Below are 25,420 nucleotides of genomic sequence, written 5' to 3'. Positions count from 1 at the left end.
TCATGTCCATTATTGTTCTCAGATATTTTGACAAATCTGTTCAACTTTGTATTTAATTCAGATTCATATTTTCCAAGTTCTTGGTCAAATGCTTTGATAGTTCCCTTACATAAGAAAGGTAGCAAATCTGTAACCAGTAATTACAGGGGGTATATCCCTATTAGATAATATTGGTAAAATTTATGCATCAGTTCTGAATTGTAGGTTAAAGGACTGGTCGGAGTGTTTTGATAAGTATGACGAAGCGCAAGCTGGATACAGACCACATTACTCAACTGTTGACCACATATTTACATTGAATGGCCTAATTGAGAAGTATCTTTCCAAATCCAAGGACAGATTTTACTGCATGTTCGTGGACTTTTCTAAAGCTTTTGACTGCGTAAATCGGGTCAAATTGATGAATTTACTTCTCAAGAAGGACATTCGAGGTAATATGCATAAAGCGCTATGCAATATGTATAAATCAGTGACCTCATCTGTCAAGTTAGGCAGTGAAACCACACCTTCTTTTGACTGTCATACTGGTGTCAGGCAGGGGTGTGTTTTAAGCCCAATCCTATTCTGCTTCTATTTAAATCAGTTATTAGAATTGCTTGAGAAAAGTAATGTACGAGGAATATTCACTGTTAGTGACGTGAATGATATTCTAGCACTTTTATATGCAGACGACCTCAGTCTTGTGGCTGACACAATTGGTGACCTTCAAAAGAAAATCAATGTCTTAGAAAATTTTTGTGAGTACTCTGAACTGTCTGTAAATATTGATAAAACAAAAATTATTGTTTTCCGAAATGGGGGCATAATAAAGAAAAGTGAAAAGTGGTACTTTAAAGGGACAAAGGTTGATTGTGTCACATATTACAGTTACTTAGGTCTCTTGTTTTCTTCCAGGTTGCACTGGGGTAAATGTCTTCTGAACTTGTCACTTAAAGCCGAAAAAGCTCTTATTCCTATTATGTCTTTCATTGCAAAAACAGGTCACCCTCATCCGAAGGTATCCTTTAAAATATTTGATGCTATAATCAAGCCGGTTCTACTGTACGGTTCACAGCTTTGGGGATTTCAGTACAGACCTGATATAGAACGTGTTCATACGAGCTTTTGTAAGTTTGTGTTAGGTATACATAAATCTTCTACCAGTGCTGGAGCAGTAGGAGAATGTGGACGACATAGCCTCAGTGTTTATTACATACTGTCTTGTATAAAATATTGGTGCATTTTAATCAATATGAATATAGACCGTTATCCAAAACAGGTGTATCTAATGTTAAAAAATCTAGATTTTAATTTGGGCCGGGAAACATGGGTTACTCATTTGAGAATGATGTTATTCTCACTTGGTTTTAGTTTTATATTCTACTCTGAAAGTATTGGTAATGTAAGAAAATTTACACAATCAGTGAAATTAAGGCTTAAGGATATTGATATTCAAGATTGGTCAGCTAAGTTAATATCACATGATAGTCTTACTGAATACAGTAATTTTAAACTTGAGCTCAGACAAGAGCACTATTTATCTTGTAATGTGGGAATAAAGCTGAGGCGTAATATCACACGATTGCGCTTAAACCTGTTACCACTCTCAGCAAATTTATTTAAAAGAGGTATTCTTAAGAACCAAATATGTCCTTTATGTAATGAAGGGAATGAAAACTTATACCATTTTATGTTTACTTGTAACAATCTGACCGATTTAAGAGTTAAATACCTTCCACCAGACTACATTAGAGACTATTATGATGTAAATCTTCTATATAAGTTATGCACTGTTAGAGATAGATCATTATTGATATCTATAGCACTGTATATAGAGGAGGCGTTGTGTTCTAGACAGGTATAGTTGTTATTCGTTATTAACTCCAATGGCACCCCATCTTGTTATTACCTATTGATATATACATGTATATACTCAATAACAGAATAATAATATTTATTATAGACATATATATATATATATATGTATGTTATATTCTATGTACTATGGGTCTATGACCTTGTATCACTGAATAAAGTATTATTATTATTATTATTATTATTATCGGAACTAAATCATGGATTTCATCAACCGTTTTAAATTTTAATTCCTAGAAAACAGAATATGGGTTTATTGCCTACCAATATTTCTCCCCAAATTTGCGGCGTTTTTTTTTTTAGACATTTGGTTTCAGGTTGGAGCACTTTTCTATGGAAAACCAAATAGCTCTTTATTCATTGTTCTTAATTCTTAGTTCTTAATTCATAGTACTTATGTCTACATTGTTGTCGTATTTCGACATTCGTACACTAAGTTAACATTTGTATCTTAAAATTAAATTTGTTGTTCGAGGTTTGTTTTTCGTTGTATTTCTCTGATGAAACGTAAATGTAAGCTAATTTTTTGATTTGCTAAAATAAATTTTATCTTTTTATTAAAATGTCTGATTTTTAAAACAAATATTGATTTTAAGATACAAATGTTAATTTTAGCGTACAAATGTCGAAATACGACAACAAATGAAGAAATATGAATTAAGGACTATGAATTAAGAACTAAGAACGCTGAATAAAGAGCTGTTTGGTCTTCCATACTTTTCAATGTGGTTTTCCCTGTCAGTTGTGCAAGGACAGGGGGTCTGACAAGTTGGTTTTGGAATTCTAGAGTAAGCAGAATTAAACTCCACTGTCTGGGAAAAAAACTCTCACATAGCTCACGGCATGGCATTTGCCCGTATTCATTAAGTCTTGATTATTCCATAATAATAGGAAGGGGATCACGTGGGTAAGACGCTGGCTCGTTAGCCTGGGGGTCGGGTGTTCGATCCCTGCATTGGCCGAGAAAGTTCATTCAGATTTTCCGGCGTGGTTTCCCCTTGTCAGTGATGCAGGATGGAGGGCCTGACAAGGACAGCTGTCTAGTCGTTCGGAAGGGATGGAAAACCGAGGTCCCGTGTACATTGGCGTGCGCGTAAAAGATCCCTTGGCAGTTGGAATTCGATATAAGAGTTGGCCGTTGCGCCGTTGCGCCGCTGCCCGGGCAAAATTTCCCTCATAGCACACTGTATGGCGTATGCCCGTCTTCATTAGCCCAGGTTAGGAGCAGAACAGTAGGACGTTAAACCCCATTTCACTTCATTTCTCCATATTAATATGAAATGTCTTTGCTTTACTACATTTAGGTTTGCTTAGATACTAACGAAATCTATTACAACGGCTAATTCATTTCTTATATGTATGAGAGTACAGAGTGCGTTCATTTCGCGATCGTTAGTCCTGATTATTTTCTCTTAGATTATAATATGTTCTACGGAAGCCCATTAGGGTCAATCAAATGAAAAAAAAAATCTGATTATCTTGTTATTACAAGATACGGAGAAGCCCATGAATAACCCATTTTAAGGTCGACATACACCGATTTATCTAATAGCTAGGCCAACGCCGTACTTTATTTTATGTTACAGAATTGGCACATTCATGTCATGCTACCATAAATATCATTCGTTATTTTCATGCCTCGATTAAAATCATAAAGTTCATACTCTCATTAACTTCATACTCCCACCAACTTCATATTAATATCATGATTCATCAATTTCAATGCCCTCCTTAAAGCCACAGAACGCTATTTATATTTTTCGGAAAACCTCTTTAAATTTTGATTTTTGGCTGTTTTCAATTCAACAGGAAATTAAAAACTATGCGAAGTCAAAACGAACTAAAACAAAAAATTTTTTTACGGTTAATCATCAACGGCCATTGAACAGCAGATATGATTCAAATCTGTTGAAAATCGGAGTTGATTATTGTCTTATCATGTTAATAAATGTCTAATTAATAGTTTATATAACATTTCAGGCCTAAAGAAAGACCTCCGATAGGCAGATCTAGCTCTGGCATAATGTATGTTTTAAGGAGCTAAGTCTCTAACCCAATATTTTCCGTAATATTTGAAATTAAAACACGAATTAGAATTCAATATTGATCAATTTCAATCAATATTGATGTTGTTATCTTGCCGTGAAACTAGATGATCCTAATATCCAATTATTATCAGTACCCTATGGTTTCGGGTGCCAATTTGTAATGAACAAATAAAAACATATCCTACAACATAATGTGGAAGTAATTAGTAAAGGCTGATTCACAAACGACAAAATAATTACAAGATAGGCTATATTAGGCTATCTTGTAATTACAAGATAGTCAGAATATTTCTTTTTTTTTCATTTGATTGATCCTAATGGTCTTCCGTAATGTTCATATTGTTAAGAATCAGTCGATGTTTTTCGTATCAATGTCAATTCGTTATCAAATAGATAATATATCTGTCGCATTTGTAATTTTCAGCCTTCACGTAACTCGCCGTTATATGAATCGATGATATCTGACCACTATGTTCGCAGGTTAAGTTGAAATTATATAGTTGAGAACCAATTGAAGGAGCAATAATTAGGTAAGCCAATGTGTTAGAGGGTTATTAATGGATATTTGATATTTTCCCCATTGTTTACTCGTGTATTATGGTTTATTTTAAAGCCCCAACGTGCCAGAATAAAGGTTACATTTATAGAGTTTTAAATCGATCAATTCTAACATAGGTGATTGATGTCACGGGGATATCTTTATTCTTTAACTCTCAATAAGAAATATAGTAATGCGAATTGTGGTATCTTTTTGTACCTGGTACCTTTTGTGCCTTTACTTTAAAATTGTACCTGTGGGGGTTTGTTCACTTTGAAAATACATATCTGACTTGTTCTACCATTAAGAGGACTGATTCTAATTATGCTTTCACTAAAGATAAAAACTACACAAGGAACTCTTTGTAAGCTTGCAAAAATAACTTTTGATTTTACACGATTTCGTCTAAGTTTAAAGGACAATATTGGTGCCAGTCATTATCACATATGTGATAGAACTGGTTAAACACGTTCCAAATATTATTTTATCACAGAGATCATTGATTACTCATCTATCGTAACAAAAACACTCTGACAGACATTTCTAGTAGTGGGGTACCCCTGACAGAGCTATGTAATTGCCAGACATTTGTAGTGGTGGAGTATCCCTGACAAGAGTTATCTAATATTTAGACCAAAGCTAGGCTAGATTAGCTCAAATCTGTACCACCTAAAACAGATTTTGAGTTGTTCAGTACCACCACAGGAGTCATGAATGACCACTGACAGACAGTTTGTGTGGTGGGTTACCCCTAACAGACACGCCCCAAAATGCCACGCCCCCAACTAGGCTAACTTCGCAAGCACTGTTCCCGTGTTTTAAGAAATTAAATTTTTAGCCAGGATGCGTAGAATACTAATACCTAGCACGTATGGAAGAGACGATAAACTGCGGTTGCAAGAAATTGATTTTTGGGGAAAAAAACGTTTTATGGGGCTAAAAATGCATTTTTGAAATAAAAAATGTTCCTGCAACCGCAGTTTATCGCCTCTTGAATACGTGCTAGGTATTAGTAATCTACGCATCCTGACACAATTTTTAAATTTTTGGACCACGGGAACAGTGCCGGCTAATCTATCCTAGTTGGAGGGCGTGGCATTTTGGGCGTGTCTATTAGGGGTAACCCACCGCACAAACTGTCTGGCAGTGGTCATTCACGATTCCTCTTGTGGTACTGAACAACTCCAAAGCTGTTTTAGGTGGTAAAAATTTGAGCTAATCTAGCCTAGCTTTGGTCTGGAAATTAGATAACTCTTGTCAGGGATACTCCATCACTACAAATGTCTGGCAATTACATAGCTCTGTCAGGGGTACCCCATCACTAGAAATGTCTGTCAGAGTGTTTTTGTAATACCTGAAGATGTACGGTACATTGCTGTGCGATTTTCACGTGGTACACTTTTGAGCTAATCTAGCCTATTTGGGGGTCATGGCATTTTGGGCGTGGAATACCACACCCACCACCAGAAACCCGGCAGACTTACATTCTGATGATACCAGATATACATGCATTGATACCATATAGGAGAAAATTGGTACACTTTTCAGCTAGGTTAACCCCCTGGGCTCCCGCTCTAATTGGGACACCCAGGTACCACTATAACGCCAGCAAGGGCCTTATTATCGGATTTCTCGGCAGATCCACATGGGTTTGTTTACGTGGTTTCAGATATAACCAACGGTGGCATTTATTGAAGCAAATTTTAAATTCCAAATGTCTAAGGGATTATTGCCAATATTCATTAGTGCACGGTACCACTGTTTTCTGACCAACCTTAAAGTCATTCTGAAATCCCAAGCTGTTTATGACCAATACGCCTTGATGTTTCAAACTGTTTCGTCGTTTCTAGAAATCATAAAACCATTAGAGATCAGGGCATAGGCTATGCTAAAGATGAAGGTGATACTTGATGTTGATCCTGGCGATGATGATGCCCAGGCTTTGATGTTCATCCTCAACAACCCAGCCATAGAGATCATTGGTATAACTTGTGTTCGTGGTAATGTTGAGCTGGACAAAGTCTGTGTTAACATTCTGAGAATACTGAAAGTATGTGGTAGACTTGATGTAAGTATATATAAATTCAACAAAAACTACTGTCTACAGAACGTTTGTTTCCTCCATACAATGGAGGCTAATACATATAACACATCCGAAGGCATCTAACTGTCTAGGGTAGCCACGCCATTCATCCCCACTCCCGTTGGCACCCTTTGTGAAAACCAACTAAATATAAAACTAGAACTGCGATGCAGTAATGACGGGGTTCACCGGTGCCACGTTAACCTTGAACTGACCCGACTTTCCGTACCAATGGAAACGTTAAACAGATTTCCACTTACGCATTGCCCACGTGTAATAAAATGGACGCAGAATTATGCCGATAAATCCAGCAATATAAATTCCATTTATAGAAAGAAGACTCGACACAATGACATCACTTCCATTATCAAAAAAATATTTAATTTCGATTACAGAAACAACCACTTCGAATGTCCTTTGCGTGACAGAAAATTGATTAAAATTTGAAAAAAATCAACAGTTTATAAAACTTTATTAATATGCGAAAAAAATTGACACTTTTATAGACCAAAAATCCTTGAAAAGCGACTTCTAGAATATCGTCTATTTCTCTGCAACCGAACACGTTAGAAACCATTTTGTGGTATCTGTATGATCGTTTTTATGGGTTCATTCTGTTAGTTGATTGGAATCAAATATCAATATTTTAAAACATTACAAATCAGATTTATTTGAATAAAATATCTGTTTTGAGGGCTAGTAGAAAATCGACTATTTCTCCGCAACTGAACATGTTAGAAACCATTTTGTAATATCTATATGACCGTATCATTTTTATTGATATGTTAATTTAAACTAAAAGTTTTTAATACATATTAAATAATTCTTAGTTGAGAAAAAAATAGTAATTTTAAAGGTTAAAAATACAGTTATTGACGGAATGGCGTCACTTCCGGTGTCAATTTTAAATTGTAATCAATTTGATATGGCGCATATTTGCTTTTTGAATCAAATGGTGCCACTTTTATGAAAATCCAATAATAATTGACTATTTTACAGGCAAAATAACGAAAACAGTGACTTATGCAAAATTGCCTATTTCTAGGGAACTGCTTATATTACAAACTAATTATAACATTCATTTTCTTCGTATGGATTATAGCTACAAGTTTATATAAGTTACGAAGAAATATTTGAAAATCTGAAAAGCCTGAATGAGTTGTAAATAGCTCAATTTTACACCTTTTTTCGCCTCTAAATGGAATTTGCCCGAAAATGAAATCGAAATTAAATAAACTGAGCTCACTATCCAGTGCAACTTTACAGAGCACACCTTTTTAGTTATATCAGATTTTGTTGTAGTTTTTGGTAAAATTACGCCACTTCGGGTGCCGACAGGAAACTCTATCGGTAACAAAAATAAAAATGATAATTGAGACAATGGAGCATATGAACTTTGTTTTATACCAATCGAACAATAAATAAGATTAAAATCTAGGACCGAAAAACTTAATAAGCCAATAGAAGGACCACATTTTTGCTCAAGTCAGATGACGCTATAATCTTGTGTAAAACACACCAAAAAATATTCATAAATAAAAATGATTTTTGTAAAAATTTTAATTTTCTAAGCTTGGCGCCTAATATCTACGAAATTTGCCGAAAATCAAAAGTAGCGTAGCTATGTTCCCTGTCTCCGGCTATGCCAAAATGCATCGAAAGTTAAAATTCGACGATTATTGTTAAAATTACTGCGATATTGTGAAAATAATGACAGTTTTATGAAAATCGAAAAATAATTGATACTTTTATGGACCAAAAATCTTGAAAAGTGACTAGTAGAAAATCGTCTATTTTTCTGCAATCGTACAAGTTAGAAACCATTTTGTGATATCTATATGACCGTATTCTTTTTATTTATCTGTTGATTTAAACTGAAAGTTAAAGTTTTCACAACGTAGTTAGTAATTATCAGTTGAAAAAAAATATCGATTTTAAATTTTAAAAATACAGTTTTTGATAAAATTGCGCCACTTCCGGTGTCAATTTTGAATTGTAATCAATTTGATATAAAGCACATTCGTTTATGCCTCAAGTGGTGTCACTTTTATGAAAATCCAATAATAACAGACTTTTTTACTGGAAACATAACATGAAGAGTGACTCATGCAAAATTGCCTATATCTCGGCAACTACTCATTTATTATTACAAACTAATTTTAACATACATTGTCTTCGTATGGATTAATGCTACAAGTTTATGAAAGTTACGAACAAATATTTTAAAATATGAAGACGCTAACCGGGTTGTAAATAGCTTAATTTTACACCTTTTTTCACCTTTTAATCGAAATTGCCCGACAATGAAATCGAAATTAAAAAATCTGAGCTCAGGATTTTGTGCGCCTTTACAGGGTGCACCCTTTTAGTTATATCAAATTTTGAACAAAATAATATTTGCTTTCAAAAAGTGGTACCGAACTGTCCTAATTGTAGATTTTGGTAAAATTACGTCACTTCCTGTGCCGACAGGAAACTCTATCGGTAACAAAAAAATGACAATTGAGACCACGGAGCATATCAACTTTGTTTTATACAAATCGAACAATCAATAATAAATCTAGGACCGAAAAGCTAAATTACCAATGGCGGCTAACGCAAATTACCGAGACATTTTTTCACATTTTTGCTCAAGTAAGACGACTCTTTAATCCCGTGTAAAATACCATCAACAAATATTCATAAATAAAAAAGTTTTTTGTAAAAATTTAAAATTTCTAAATTTGGCGCCTAATATCTACGAAGATTTGCCGAAAATCAAGGCAATATTTTTCAAAACGACAATTTCGGTGATTTCGAGCATTTCGTATTGTCGCAGAACGTTCAAAACACCTCTATCCTCTAGGTCACACCCACTTTTCCAGTTAAACCGAAGACTTCGTAACGATGCGACGAATAGTTGCTGAGATCTAATCAAAATAAAAGAAGAAAAATAATAATAATAAAAATAATAATCCGAACAGTGTGAAACACTAACTAAAATATAAAAAATTCAAATATCTTCATCTTTTTATTGCGATTTACTTGAAATTATGCAGATTTATTACGAAATGCAGAGCCGGATTAAAATTATGTAGGCCCCAGAAAGATAGTTATGTCTTATGAATTTTATCAACTCACACTCTAACTTGTTAAGACCTTCACGTCTGCAACCAGGACCTATTTTAAGGTTTTATTGGCAAAGCACGTTTTCCGATGTTTTAGGGTTTCGTGAAAATTTCCAAAATTTTGCCTCCCATAACACGATATCACGCTTACACTTTTATAACCAAAATATAACAGGATTAATATACATGTATTTATATCTATAACCGCGTTTCAGTATCATTAGCAGTCCAAAGTCGATCAAAAGGCACCTGCACCTGACAATGTGGTGGTGGGAATACTTTAACAATATAAAACGTTTGAAACAGAAATCGAAATTGGTGGATGATCATAATGATAGCCCAGTTTGCTCGTATACAATCTTCTCAGATTCACAAGGCTACATAACATTTTTTCAAAGCACGGCTTTCAGATTTTCAAAGCACGGCACAAAATATGTGAACATTTAGGAGAATTGGTTTTAATTGTGGACCACTAATGTCACGAAGGTAAATAAAATGTTAACTAATATACAAATTCAAATATCCGATATGGAATAAGCTCTATTCATTAACCAGTGAAACATTTTATTTCTAGATTCCTGTATATAGAGGAGCAGACCAATTCCTGATGGGTGGTACTACCGATGCTGCGGGTTTTCATGGTAATGACGGTCTAGGAGATGTAGATTGGTCTGATGAAGTTGACATGGAGCTTATCCAGCCTGAACATGCTGTGAACGCACTAACCAGAATGGCGAGAAAGCATTCGGGTAGGATATTTTTTGTACAGCTTCAAATTATCATAGTTAAAAACCTAATATTTATGATAATAAACCCTGTATTGTATTCGTAACTAAACTGAGAAAAAATAACCAAGCTCAGAAGCACCAAGACCTAAATATTAGGGTTCTTCATCTCACCAATGTAAATGACATATATCAATTTCAAAACAATCAACGTTCGAATTGTATACCAAATAATACATTTTATAGGGGGGCTAATATAACCATTTGTATTTATTCTTATCTTTCAAGGCGACGTTTCGCTGATTACATTGGGTCCCTTGACAAACATAGCTTTGGCAATTCGGATGGATTCATCATTTGGTGAACAATTTAAAGCAGTCTATATGATGGGTGGAAATTTCGAAGGTAATCGTTTAAAATTTTCTTACATTATATTACGTTATGAATTGCGGCCTGTAGGCGACAAAAAGACACACACAATTTGGGCGTGGCTCTGTCCCTGGGAATAGGGCATGCACTAAAAACAATAGGGGTCATCCTTATGGTATTAGGAATAAGTATGCAGAGTTTCAAGACGATCCGTCAACCCTCCCCCCCCCCCACACACACACACACAGACAGGGGCGACGGCAATATACGTCCACATTATGAATGAGGACGTATAAAAATGGGCTGAAAATGCAACATAAAATACTTAATGGAAATGATAGAATTTAAAAACAATTCGTACTTGAACATGATTTATTTTAAAACGTTTTTACATAGTGTGTTATAATACATTGTAACAATGTGACCGTTAACTTTATTATTTCCTTTTAAAAATAAGTCTGAAAGTCAACATCTTTTAGCACTGACAAATGTGACTTAAACACTGTACATGTAGCTTATCATGCGGGCAGATAACTCGATTTAAACTAGGAATCGAGACTATGTCACATGATTTAATGACAGACCTAACTCACACTCGTTATATCATGCACGTTATTTGATTTTCTATATTTTCCTCTTATCCACACACATTTTTTAGGATTTAAATCCGTTTTCCATTACTGACTATTATCAAATTTGCTCGCCCGTTTATTTTATATGAACAAAGTTATCAATATCATGTACATTTGGTAAGAAAAATGTTCCCACGAATTTTTTAATATCATTAGTTTAAAGTAAAAGACAGATATACAGACAGATTGTTAAAATACTTTATATCTTAGATGTCCTTTGAGAACTACTAGTAACATTTTAAAACCTAAATTTAATTCAATGTTATGTTGTTATAGACTTACATTTACAAACCACCGAAGCATCAGATGTACCACTGCATTCTCCGGGTTTAAATTCTGGATCCTTGCAATTTGTTAGTGACGACTCAGTTCCGTTACAATTAATATTAGATACCAGAACAGGGCCCGAACCTTTACCAAAATCAACATTAACACCAGGATCCCCGCCATCACTATTAAATAGAAAGATAATACACACAGTTGACATTATTTAATCGAAATTCCAACCTGAATCTGACATGTAAACAAAAGACGACATAAAAGATGTAATTGAACAGTTAAGGACTACTATTACTATTCTTCATCAAGTAAAAACTGAAATTCAAAATATAACAGCCTTGGTTGAAGAATCCAATGACCTGAAAGAAAAATATGCAAAATCAAAAACTATAAATAATGAAGTTATTGCTGAAAATAAAAATTTATAATGAGAAATAGCTGGAATAAAACAAGATCAAAATGTTCTCAAACTGAAAATTAATGAAGCAATTGGTATTGCAAATTACAACGAATAATACTCAAGAAAATAGGACTAAATCGAAAGTCGACAAGACACTACACAGGGCAAAATGCAAGTCGAAAATCAGAAATTAGGAAAAATGAGGGGTGCTATTATCGCAGTGTATTATTTCTTAATTTCCTATTTTGAATTCGATTTTGGCTTGTATAGCGTGCTGTCGCCTCACATTTAAGAATGGTAGTTATAGGCTTCTATACATACCTGTTAAATCCTAGATGACGACAAACTACTTGAGCTTCATCCTGTCCAAAACCATCACTACAAACTCGTGTAAATGAACCATTGTGCCATACCACCACTCGTCCTTCTAACCCACTGGGTCTGCCCGCTAATTTAATAGCTGCGGACAAAATATAATTTAATGGCTAATAATATGTGTCGATTTCCTACAGATTTCTCGTGCTTATAAATGAAATGGGATTTACCGTCCAACTTTTCTGGAACGACGGTGCTAATGACGACGGACATATGTCATATACAATGTGCCATAAGGCAATTGTGTCCGGACTATTGTGCTACTGCCTACTGATATTTAAATTTCCAATTGTCATAGGCTCTTTTACATGCACGTCCCATCCGAACAACTAAATACTATCCTTGCCAGGTCCTTTGTCCTGCATCACTAACAAGGAGAAACCACACCGGTTTCTCGGCCAACACCAGTAGCGAACCCGACATCCTGGTTAGCGAGCCAGCTTCTTACTGAGTTACCTACCCTGTGCTTAGAAATATTTAAGCCATATAATTGTATTAATTATCTATATATTTATTAAGATAATAGTGGTATTTTCTTAAGTCATATGAAAAAAGCCCGACGCGAGTGGTATGCGATAAGACAGAAACTATGCTGTACCGAATCCCTGCCGTCTACAGTAATAATAAAACTTTATCATTCTATTGTTAAGCAGATATGATTGACAGATGGGATAAATTTGTAGAAAATAGAAGTACGATCAACATTTGTAAATCCATTCTGAATATGCCTAAGCGTGCCATTAACATTGGGTGTCTAGCTGAATGTGGTATCCATCCACTATCTCTGGACATATATCAGCGTATGCTTCTTTACTTCAAAAGATTCTTATCGGATAATAAAAAGAAACTCCTGATACGTGATTTGTAGCATATTATGAACTTTCTTGTGAAACTGCTGGTTCAAGAAAATCCCTTTGTCATAGCATAGGGATTTTAACCAGATATTTTGAACTTGAACAAAATGACCTAAAACAATTGTGACATAAAATTCGCCACCGAAAAGAAATTTGTCGATCTTTTCCTAATAGTTACTGATCAACAATGTAATAATAATCAAATAGAAGACGAATACCATTTCATATTTGACTGTAATAAATATAACAATCGTAGAAATTCAAAATTTACGCCAATTTTCAAAAGCAATCCACACATCTCGTGCAATATGATTAATGTTTTAAATCCCCCAAAAGAAATTGCTAATCAGGTTGCTTCATATCTGATTTCCATTTCAAAATCGTAAAAGAATGTGAAATAGTGTCATGTCAGTATCACTTTATTTATAAACATGTATCATATTGATTCAAAATTTTAAATTGAACCTACCTGGACAGACCACGAGGCGTCTTGGCCATGATCACAACGATTGTATCCCCAATTTCTATGATAACATTCAGCTACTGTCATGTCAGATGATTGACACAAAACTCCAGACAACCAAATTTGACCAACACCACGTCCAAAAAAGGCTCCGGATAACGCCATCGCCCCGTTTCTAAAAATAGTCCCATATTACATATTTTCAAAATTAATTAATACAAAAAATGCAAATATAAAAGCATATATAAGATACCCGATGTGTAGATGGTGCTGAAATAACACTTCTACATTTGTATACAAATTATCACTTTTTAAAAAGCTACACCTTTAAATTCATATAAAAGTGGCTGATTTACCTCTTGGTTTGACAAGATGTGCGATAGTTTTAACACTGTTCTAAGACTATTTTACACGTACTGTAGTATTAAAACATCCGACAACATCCTTCGCACCCCCACCCCACCACCCTAGCATTGAGGATGGGGGATTGGCCTTAGGGACTCTCTTCCATGTAAATTCAGCACTGCATGTACATGTCTAACGAAAAACGTGATAAGACATCATGCACACAAAACAACTTAATTAGGAATCCCAATTATCATGTTTTACGAACAGAGGTAAGGATGCGCTGTTCCATGCTTGCCATTAAACCTTAGTGATTAATTAAGCTTTGGTGTGATACCAAAACATTTCAGAATTTGTAGAAGCGATAATTTGTTTTGAGAGTGTTAAACAGCTTTATTTAACCTCCACTTCCACTCAACTCAAGTGACAATGGTGTTTGGAAAAGTAGACAAATCTTACGGGCTATATCCAAGTTGTCGACATACAACAGATGCATCTGTAGCGCCCCACTCATCATCACAGATTGTACCCTATTTATTATAATGATACACTTCAACTCTTCCTTCATGTCGCCCAGATCCTCCAACTAGTCGCAGTGGAACAGCTGAAATAACGGATAGACCGACCATCAGACATATATCTAACTCAAACAAGAGCATCGCTAACGCAGCAATATACGTCCACATTCCTGTTTTGTTTGATATGGTCCAGTTTGCTTTGAGGGTCTGTGAAATAAAACTGGGTTGTAGGACTGCTATCAGTTTAACACTTCGTTTACATTAACAGAACACAATTTTTATTTTAAAACAATCGATGTCTTTATTCTAAAAGCATGACGTTTCGAATAGGTATGCAAAGTTTCAAAAGGATCTGTTAAGAATTGCGGTCTGTAGGCAAAACACAAGACACACAAACATTAGGCGTAGCTCTGTCCCAAGGGGTCGAGCATGCACCAAAAATAATAATAGAGGTCGGCCTTAGGATTAAGGAATAAGTATAAAAAGTAGCCTTAGGCTATAAGGAATAAGTATAAAAAAGTTTTCAAGATGATCGATTAAGAAATGCGGTCTGCAAGTGACACACAGACATAAAAAAAGAAAATGGGCGTAGCTCTGCCCCTGGGGGTTGGGTATTCACCACAAATAATAGGGATGTTCCTTAGGATAGAAGGAATATGTATGCTAGGTTTCAAGGTGATACGATAAGAAATGCGATCTGTAGATGACAAACAAATAAATAAATATAAAGGATGGGCGTGGCTCTGCCCCTGGCGGTCGGGCATGCACCAAAAACAATAGGGATCATCGTTAGGGTATAAGCAATTCATATGAAATTTTTTCAAGACGATTGATTAAGAATTGTGGCCTGTAGGTGACACACAGACATAAAAAGAAAAGAAAATGGGCGTGGCTCTGCCCTTGGGGGTAAAAAAAACAATAGGGATCATCGTTGGGGTATAAACAATTCATATGAAAAATTTCCAAGACGATTGATTAAGAATTGTGGCCTGTAGGCGACACACAGACATAAAAAAGAAAATGGGCGTGGCTCTGCCCCTTGGGGTCGGGCATGCACCCCAAACGATAGGGATGTTCCTTAGGGTACAAAGACTAAGTATGCATAGTTTCAAGATGATACGTTAAGAAATGTGGCCTGTAGACGACAAACAAACAAATACAAAAATGGGCGTGGCTCTGCCTCTGGGGGTTGGACATGCACCAAAAACAATAGGGATCATCCTTAGGGTATAAGGAATAAGTATGTAAAGTTTGAAGATGATCACTTAAGAATTGTGGCCTGTAGGCGACACACAGACACACACACACACATACACACACACACCCACACTTACCTTATACACACAAACAGGGGTGATGGCATAATAGTTAATACTTTTGCATTCTGAATGTGGACGTATAAAATAAATAGTGCCATGCCATTTTACTGAGAGAGCAGCTGACTAAACCCTGTCGAATATAATATTCAAGCATTTATAAAAATTTTATACAATATTATGACTTAGATAAAGCTCTGTACACACTGCCAACATTTTCGGTAACATTTTCGAAAACATCTCGGCAACACACCTGGTTAACAAAATTTTGGCCCAGTATACACGGCAACAGTTCCATAACATGGTGAGCAACTTAACAACCATTCATTGCTGGTAGCTGCCATTTTGTCTACACCACTTGATTGGGTAAAACTCGGCAACATCATTAGCATCTTGGCAACAAAATCGATCCTGTATTTATTTCGGCAACATTTGAACATGTTGCCGAATGTTACCGAATGTGTCCGAACTGTACACACTATCAACTTTTTCACTAACATCGCACCTGGTCAAGCTCAACATGTTACCGAAAATGTTGGCAGTGGGTACAGAACTTAATGATGCTAACATAATTGTTCAACCTGAAACGGGGTATTCATGCGAGGTCGTGGTCATGGTCTATAAAAAGGTAATTTGAAACGATAATTATATTTTTAAACGTCGTATATTGCCGTCGCCCCCCCCCCCCCCCGGTCCGTCCGTCCGTCCGTCCGTCCATCGTCTAGACTACATTAAATTATCATTTGATTATTTTGAAATTGATATATGTCATTTACATAGGTGAGATGAAGAACCCTATTTAATTTCAACAATTTCTGTTAATTTCTTCTGGAGTTATGTCCCTTGTTTCACTTTGTTGTACCTTGTGAACGCGCTAACGACAAAAGTTATCATCCGATCTGTATGAAAAGTCTGTGCATCAATCAACTTAGTGACACAAAGAAGCTTCTTGAATTTCAGCAATTTCTGTTTGTTACGTCTAGAGTTATGGTCATTGTTTCACTTTGTTGACCCCTGTGAACGACAAAAGTTATCGTCCGATCTGTATGAAATTTATATGCGTCATTTAAATTAGTGAAACGAATAAGCCTATTGAATTTCAGCAGTTTCCGTTGTAGAGTTATGGCCCTTGTTAGACCTTGTGAATGCTTTAACAGCACAAGTTATTATCCGATCTGTATGAAATTTATATGTATTATTTAAATTAATGGAACGAAAAAGCCGATTGAATTTCAACAATTCCCGCTAATTACTTCTAGAGTTATGGTCCGTGTTTCACGTTGTTGGACCTTGTGGATGCTCGAACGACAAAAGTTATCATCATTTAAATTAGTGAAACGAACGAGCCTGTCGAATTTCAACACTGTCCGTCAATTTGGCTGCTGTTGGCGTATTTTTCTAATTCGTTTCCGATAAACTAATTATGCAGAAGGGTAGATATCTTAAATTTTATTTTCTTCTCCAGGAAAGGGCAATACGATCCAAGCAGCAGAATTCAACTTTTATGTTGATCCTGAAGCAGCAGACATAGTTTTATTAAATATGTCGTGCAAAATATATATTGTTCCTTTAGAAACGTGCGTTAGATCCATTTTACCATGGGTAAGTAATTGAAATTATAACCGACCCAATGTTATTCTTTTAGAAGTGTGCGCTGAGCTTGATTTGAAACCCGCTTTTTGTTGGGCGAAATCAGGAGCGAACTATAGACGTCTCTTTTAAAATGTGTCTTTGAGAAGAATGGACAAACGAACAATGCCACGTGCATAACACTATAATATAGCTAGTAAGTTTAATTACACTATAAAAAATCAATTTCCTATTTCAAGAAAAATAAGAAAAAATCTTGTAACTAGAATTTTTTTCTGAAAATAAGAAAATATGAGTATAGTTTGAAAGTCAAAAGATTAACTTAAAGTAGCTAAGTCTGTAACTCAATATCATCCAAAATCTTCGACATTGAAAACACGATTTTTTTTTGCAATTTAAATCAGCATTGGTGTTGTGATCTTACCTGGAAAAGATGGGCTGCTGATATCCAATATTTAAGACAAAATAAACATTTTACCATTGGTACACGAATCGTGTACCATAATGCGTTTCAGCGCCATTTGTAACAAGGTGCTCAAAGAATGAGGCTAGACATATTCCACAAGTCATGTCAAACGGTGATATCATATTCTTATTTGGAGAGCATGCGCAATAAATAATATCGGTGTTGACTTGAATAACCAGACGCTAGAAACTGACTTTCGGTTGAGACTTCTGGCGTATTTCGCCGAATATAACTGATGACAATTCACAGTAAAACGGACACGATTGAATGTAAAACAGATTATATAAATTCATATTACATTATTATATGTGTTGCGACTCATTTGTGCGAATTTCTAGGTCCAAACTATTAGCGATTTAGCTCCTTTAAATCAAGAAATATATACTCAATTAAGATTATAATTCATAAAATGTATATTTCTAATAATTTTCTTATATCTAGTTTTTGTGTTCAGTTTCCATTGAAATAAGATAACAGATTCTTATATTGCGCAGGAGAGGACGAAACCTATCGATATTCAGCATTCTGCGGCCATCTTGTCATTTTTTACGCCCACATAGAAATTTTATCATTGATGGACACAGATGAATAAGAGTTTTGATCTATATTATCTTCGAATTCCTTGATTATATGAGCTTCAGCAAAGGAATTTCAATTTCATAAGATTTAAAATTATCATTAAAACAACCAGTCGAATATATTTGTATTTAAAAAAAAAAAAATGATTTTGATTAATTACATAAATATTCTGGCAGTGTCAAAAACGGGACAAGAAATCTTAGTATTCAGTTATTTAATTGTTGCTCCCACCTGGACCTTCTGCTTTGAAAATATATCAGAAAATGCTGAGGCGAATTATACCCCGGCAACACAAACGAGTCCCAAAATACATTTTTAGGGGTATAAAAATTGTAAAATTAAACCAAACATTTAATGCCAATGGTTATCAAATATTAGTCAATATAAGTACAGACACAGAGTACAGAAAAGTGTTCAAATTTGTATCCGAATATCCGTTTACTATACTGTTCGCAAATATTTGGATACTTTAACTAGTCTATTCATCATCTGTAACTCTTATCGGTTTAACTATTCGTGTTATTTTGAAACGGCCCCTATCATCAGTTGTCCCACAAATATGAAATTGTTTTATTACTTTCATATAATTGTAAACAACCGAACTACACAAAAATGTTATAGCAAGGTTCCTACTAACTACTATACTATGTATTTTACCGCCGATAACAGCTAGCCACTTACTTTGCCTATTCGAAAATCCAATGCTTGTGATCAGAAAAGACTGTGTAGACCTAGTTACTTTAGTAACTTAAATTGTATCGGCTCTGCTCTCTCTCTACTTCGTTACTATCAGCTCCTAATGACAACTAATATGAAATTAAGGCTTTCCCCCATCTCGGTTCTAAGGCTTTTTTGGAACCCTTACCGTCTATTTTCCACCGTGATTCTTCTTTGGTCGCCAAAAGAAATCATTTCTTGTCACATCCAACACAAATTTATAAAAATCCAACACTATTTTCATGTAGAATTGTGCGATACTATTGTCCATATGCCTTGGCCAGCCACGAGTCCTGACCTCCTAGAGCATGTCTGGGACATGATCGGGAGACGTGTTCGTCGACGTCAACGTCAACCGACAACACTGCAAGCATTGGCCGTGGCACTGCAAGAGGAGTGTGTCAGATTGTCCCAAATCGTGATTGGACGGTACAGGAGCATGCCACGACGAATTGCTGAATGTCTGAGGATTGGTGGAGCAATTACTCATTATTAAGATAAAATCAAAAACGTCCATTTTCACTTTTGACAGTGTATCTCTTTGCGAGTGAAATGGGGCCGTCAGATGAGCCGCCCATATGAACTGTTTATGTTTATGCGGTGTAGGCAATTGGCATGTTATTAACATACACTGTTTACCTATAATAAAAACAGCAGTACTTTTCCGTAGTTTTGTATTGTTTCTGAATATCCCCTACTTTTTTTTGAATAGTATATATATTACACTTTTAGTATTCCCCTTCTGGTCCAGATGGATATTTGGGGAGATGATGTACACAACAATTCACAAGTCTATTTTCAAAAATATAGAAAAATTACATCTTGAAGAAAATAAAATTGTTTTGAGAATAATTTAGACTTTTATTATTCCTTTTTATACATCCACTTGTGATAAGTGGGACTTACAGTTGTCACCCATGTTCGTCGTTCAATCCATTCATCTACTCCAGTTTTGATATGGTATAATCTATAATTTGTATTATTCCTTTTCAATCTGTAAATAGGAGTAGCTGTTCTTGCGTGAGATCCTCGTTAGTATATGTTTGTTTAAATTTGGTGTGCTATTTTTCAAGATATTGTTACTTAAAATTAATCATAAAATAAAAAGATAATCTATAAAAAACAAATATTTTCTGAAATATTAAAATCATAAAATTTGGAAGAAGATGAGTGATAGATATGATTTTAAAAATCATATGGGAACAATTTTCTTTGCAATCGTCAAGAAAATTATTGTTAATATAAGATTTTCAAAACTTAAATTAAGTTTTTCTTTCTTAGGAAAATATTTCTTAAAACTAGGTAATTTTTCTGGGTATAATAATCTTGTTTTAAGAATTTCATGACCAAATTTTTTCTAACAAATGGTATATAATATTTTTCTTAAAATAAGTTTCTCAAAACTTATTGAGTAATTATTTCTAGTTATTTCTACTGGATTTCAGAAGCTAAAATTCAAGCGCAGACACCGCGACTTCTGGTTGAAGTTCCTAAACACTATCACTCTATACCAATGTTTTATTTTTTCAGGATTTTTATGAAAAATGGACGAATATTGCTACACCTAAAGGAACATTTAACAAGAAGATCAGTCGCAACTCCGCCAATCGGATGTTAGCTGAAGTTACATTACGAACACCGGGGTACAGATCATGTGATCTATTCGCCATGATAGCTTTTATCCATAGCGATGTGGTTTTGGAATCTGCGGAAGCTTCTGCCTCCATTGAATTAAAAGGAGAACTGACCCGGGGTCAGATGGTGGTTGACTGGGACAACCGTTGGAGCAGCAGATTAAATGTCGTTATATATCAAACATTAGACGTAGAAAAAATAAAACACCACATGATGAATATGTTTAATTAAACATACATTATGCAAGAGCCAATTCTGCCTATTGCAGGTCTTTCTTTAGGCCTGAAATGTTATCTAAATTATTAATTAGACATTAATTAACTTATCCAGACCATAATCAACTCTCGATGTCATCGCTAGCCTGCGATGTTTATTAGATTAGGTTCCGATTTGCTGTTCGACTTCTATTCATTATTTAATCATGAAATGGATAATCGAGACTATGTTTTAATCGTACCGACTTTAGTAATGATAATCGAGGTTAGGCCGAAAATTCATCGCTAAATTCAAAGCAAATTCCCTTTACATCATTTAGTTTTCAACTATTATAGTGGGAACTGCCAGCTCTTTATCTTATCTCCCATAATGTATCTTTAAGTCATTTGTATGAATATTTTCTCCCCATGGACAGTGGCGTGCAGAATTTTGGTGATGCATGGGGCCAACTCCCTGATTGTATGCACCAAGATTCAAGTATAGGGCCTAGTAATCAGAAATGTGAGACAGGGGGCATTTTAAATTCCTATCGTTTTTTATAGTTCAAAATTTCGATTTACTTGTCTTTACTACACTAGGATCTGGAAGCGTGTTATATACTCTTCAAAATAAGTAGGGGATATTGAAATGCAAATACCTATGCAGGTTGTAATATGATAAATAGTCATGGACACTTGACATGCTTTGAGAGTATGTTCACAGATGAAGAACTTATCGCCCCAACAGAACCACTGAGCTGCATGTGCGACACGCAATAGTGCCATACACGTGGGAGGGGTTCATTGTCAAATTTGACACTTCAAGGAAGGGTTGATGAAAACTGCCGCTTGCTGGTTTGTCCTATCCATGTTTGCTTTCCTATCGGTTCTTGCATAAGATTTACTGTTTAGCGTATCTTTGTTTTAGTGTATTACGTTTAATTTGATCCGGAGACCTGTTCGTCGACGTCAATGTCAACCGACAACACTGCAAGAACTGGCCGTGGCACCGCAAGAGGAGTGGGTCAGATTGTCCCAAATCGTGATTGGACGGTTGATTAGGAGCATGCCATGACGAATTGCTGAATGTCTGAGGATTGGTGGAGCAATTACTCATTATTAAGACAAAAATCAAAAACGTCCATGTTCACTTTTGACAGTGTATATCTTTGCGAGTGAAATGGGGCTGTCAGATAAGCCGCCCATATGAACTGTTTATGTTCATGTGTAGGCAATTGACCTGTTATTAACATACACTGGTTACCTTTAATAAAAACAGCAGTGCATTTCCGCAGTTTTGTATTGTTTCTGAATATCCACCTACTTTTTTTTGAAGAGTATATAATCCGCCTTCTGGTTGATGGGTGGAGTTAGCAAATGAAACGGTCTGTTACGGTGAGTTCTTGGCGAGTGGTGCACGGAACTGTGGGTATCCCACTAGAAACATCAACGCTGATTGGTTAATCAAATGTCTGACGTCATAGGATCAAAAGTCAGTCGTTTGACCCCTGACGCGACCTTCCACTACAACCTGTCAGATCTTCATGTAGTGGAGGCCATCGAAGGTATAAAAAAACCGAAACGAAATATAGAATGCTCTACAGGTCACAATTTTATCCGATTTTGGGGAAACTTTAAATGTATCTTTATAACCAAAGGATCTCAGCTTATTTTCCAAAGATCGCGGTTGTTTTCGATATTCGAGCATATCGGACCGCAATTTCTTGGATTGTGATTCCTGATTGTAGGAAAAATCGCGATTTTAGCTAGCGGACCCTCTAGAGGTTACAATTTTTATCCGATTTTAAAAACCGTTCAAATATATCACCGCTACACCATAATGACGTATAAGTTTCGTGAAAATCGGACCGAAACTGCCCGACAAAATGACGTTCCGTGTACGCAAGTAGTATAAAAGTATGTAATACCAAGTTTTTGGACCTTCTAGAGGTCACAATTTTATCCGATTTTGATGAAACTTAAAATATATGTTTATATCCCAAAGATCTCGGTTCCTTTTGATAATGACGCATGTCGGACTGTAACATCTTGGATTATGGCCCCTTATACGAAAATCGCTTTTTCAGCTTGTTCTCTGCCCATCTCTTGCAACATGTGGGCGTATCTTGCATGGCAACTGCTTGTCAAATTATCTAACGTATCTTGTACAAAGTTAACAACGATAATTTCAATTTTCAAAAAACTTAATGTTACTCTTTGATTGGATGCTCACCAGAAATGGATGACCGAGGTCGTCGCCCCCTCACCCGTTGCACTCTACTACCCATGGAGACACATCCAGATGACGACGCGACTGCCATGTTGATATTTTGGCGCGCAAGGACATGAAGTTATCATCTTCAAGGTTGTTTAGCTTTAACCATTACATATTATTCTGTAAGTAGCCTAAGTATTTTAGATTGGGACCATGTGCAGTAGTAAAACTACATTATCGAGTTGTTAATACGGTCCCCGTGCAGGCAATATATTACTTTCAATATTGAACGAACTATAAGGTTAATCAAGAACAAACTGAGATGCGATAAACAAAGTGTATTTTTGTTTAAACGAATACTTTAAATAAAATATTTAAATACTCTTTTAAATCAAGTACTTTATATTTTATGCCATTTAGTTTTGCTCCACAATCTATTACAATATCTTGCTATACACGATTGTGTTTGGTGGCGATGCAAAGGCTGGGCCCATAAAAATTCCATTATATATCATGGCCTGTAAAGCGATGAACAAAACATTCGATGCGATAGCCAGTCTGGGAGAGAGAAAACAACCAACAACGACGACTTCGTCAAAAGTAACCACACAACAACCAATCAGAACACAGCGTATTCCAACTATCACCAGTTCGTACCACAAACACAAAATGTCTAACCAGTTTGTCCCCAAACACGTTTCGTCCATAATCTCCCTCCTGGGTGTGACGATATCCAAAACATCCACTATTACCGATGACCGATGCGATTACGGTGAAGACATTTATACGATAGGTCCATCACAGACCGTCCAAAGTCTAATTTCTAAGCTATTTTTCAACACGGAAACACTCGATGTTCGATAGAAACACGATGTACTATAGGAATTCCAAATTACTGGACACTAAACGATGCGATTGACGATCCAAATTCCAAATATTCACACACGATGTAAACACAATACAACACTATTAATACATAATATTCCAAAATTCGATGCAATAGACGATAGTCAAAAGACAATTCAAAAACTCTTATCTTAATACACTATGATTCGATAAACGATGCGAGAGACAACGATAATCAATAGACGATGCGATAGTCGATACAACAGAACACTTTAAAAGTTCTTTAATATTATGCCTCCAAAGGACACAAACAATGAATCGGTCTTTTGATAACAGAATCTCCAATTCTAACATCCACAACACGTACTTATTATCAACACCGGGATACGATTCCACTACGCGACCCAAAGGCCACTTGTCCCTAGGGTTCGACTGGTCGATAAAGAGAACCATATCCCCTTCACACAAATTATTATGTGCAGTCTGCCACTTAGACCTATTATAAGCATGGGAAGAAATTCGCGAATCTCACATTTCCAAAACTGGTTCACTAGATCCTGGATCCGACGCCATCTATTACGAGGATTAAAGCGGACATCATTTATGACTTGAGGTGGTACTAAATGATCACCTACTTGACCAAACAAGAAATGATTCGGTCTTGAATTCAACATTCCTTCGGCATGGTCAACCGCGGTGAGTAAGTGATCATCCTTAATGTCAGCATTGCCTAAAATCGCTTTAATTGTGCGCTTAGCGGATTTTTTTAGTGATTCGAATGTGGCGCTAAGGGTGGGTTTAATCCCCATTCAATTCCCTTAGATGCCAGATTATCACTGACTTTCTGCGTATCTAATTTGTATAATTCACGGAGCTCCCGATTTGCACCTACAAAATTAGTCCCATAAGGTCGGCTTTCCCCGTCTATATACGAAGCGATCTAATACGATCAAGAACGATTGCGTGTCCACTTCAAACTATTTCTAAATGTACAGCTCTTGATGTTAAACATGTAAATAGGCACAAATAACGCTTAGTCTGAATCTTGCCTCGCCCTTGTTTTGTGATAAAAGGACCAACAAAGTCAATCCCAACCTTCGCGAATGCTCGAAGTGGTTGTCCTAAACAAATCAAAGGAAGGGGCGCCATGACCTGCTTAGCAGATTTACATTTACGCCTTTTACATTCGGCACAATGAAATTCAACAGTCTTATAATTACCTTTTAATCCAGTACTTTTAATGAAGGTCACTCAACGTATGCGAAAGTCCTA

At 35.7% G+C, this 25,420-nt stretch overlaps 1 protein-coding gene across 1 annotated transcript; it reads left to right on the top strand.

The window, feature by feature from the left end:
- The first annotated feature begins 1,788 nt into the window (after positions 1–1,788).
- Positions 1,789–23,625, top strand: LOC126819232 (nucleoside hydrolase). The gene is made up of 7 exons (XM_050547162.2): positions 1,789–1,837; positions 4,327–4,432; positions 6,291–6,508; positions 10,205–10,379; positions 10,644–10,760; positions 17,372–17,508; positions 20,789–23,625. The coding sequence occupies exons 3-7, from the start codon at positions 6,326–6,328 to the stop codon at positions 21,122–21,124; spliced, it is 948 nt and encodes a 315-aa protein (XP_050403119.1). The 5' UTR covers positions 1,789–1,837; positions 4,327–4,432; positions 6,291–6,325; the 3' UTR covers positions 21,125–23,625.
- The last annotated feature ends 1,795 nt before the right edge of the window (positions 23,626–25,420 follow it).

Source organism: Patella vulgata, chromosome 4 (assembly GCF_932274485.2).
Source record: "Patella vulgata chromosome 4, xgPatVulg1.2, whole genome shotgun sequence".
Classification (NCBI taxonomy): domain Eukaryota; kingdom Metazoa; phylum Mollusca; class Gastropoda; family Patellidae; genus Patella; species Patella vulgata.
This window is presented reverse-complemented; position numbering and strand designations above follow the sequence as displayed.

Bases quoted from the DNA above. Each gene is read 5' to 3' on its own strand.
- LOC126819232 (XM_050547162.2), top strand. From the start codon at position 6,326: ATGCTAAAGATGAAGGTGATACTTGATGTTGATCCTGGCGATGATGAT. The intron at 10,380-10,643 runs GTAGGATATTTT...TTATCTTTCAAG, and splicing joins AATGGCGAGAAAGCATTCGG to GCGACGTTTCGCTGATTACA. The intron at 17,509-20,788 runs GTAAGTAATTGA...TTATTTTTTCAG, and splicing joins TTAGATCCATTTTACCATGG to GATTTTTATGAAAAATGGAC.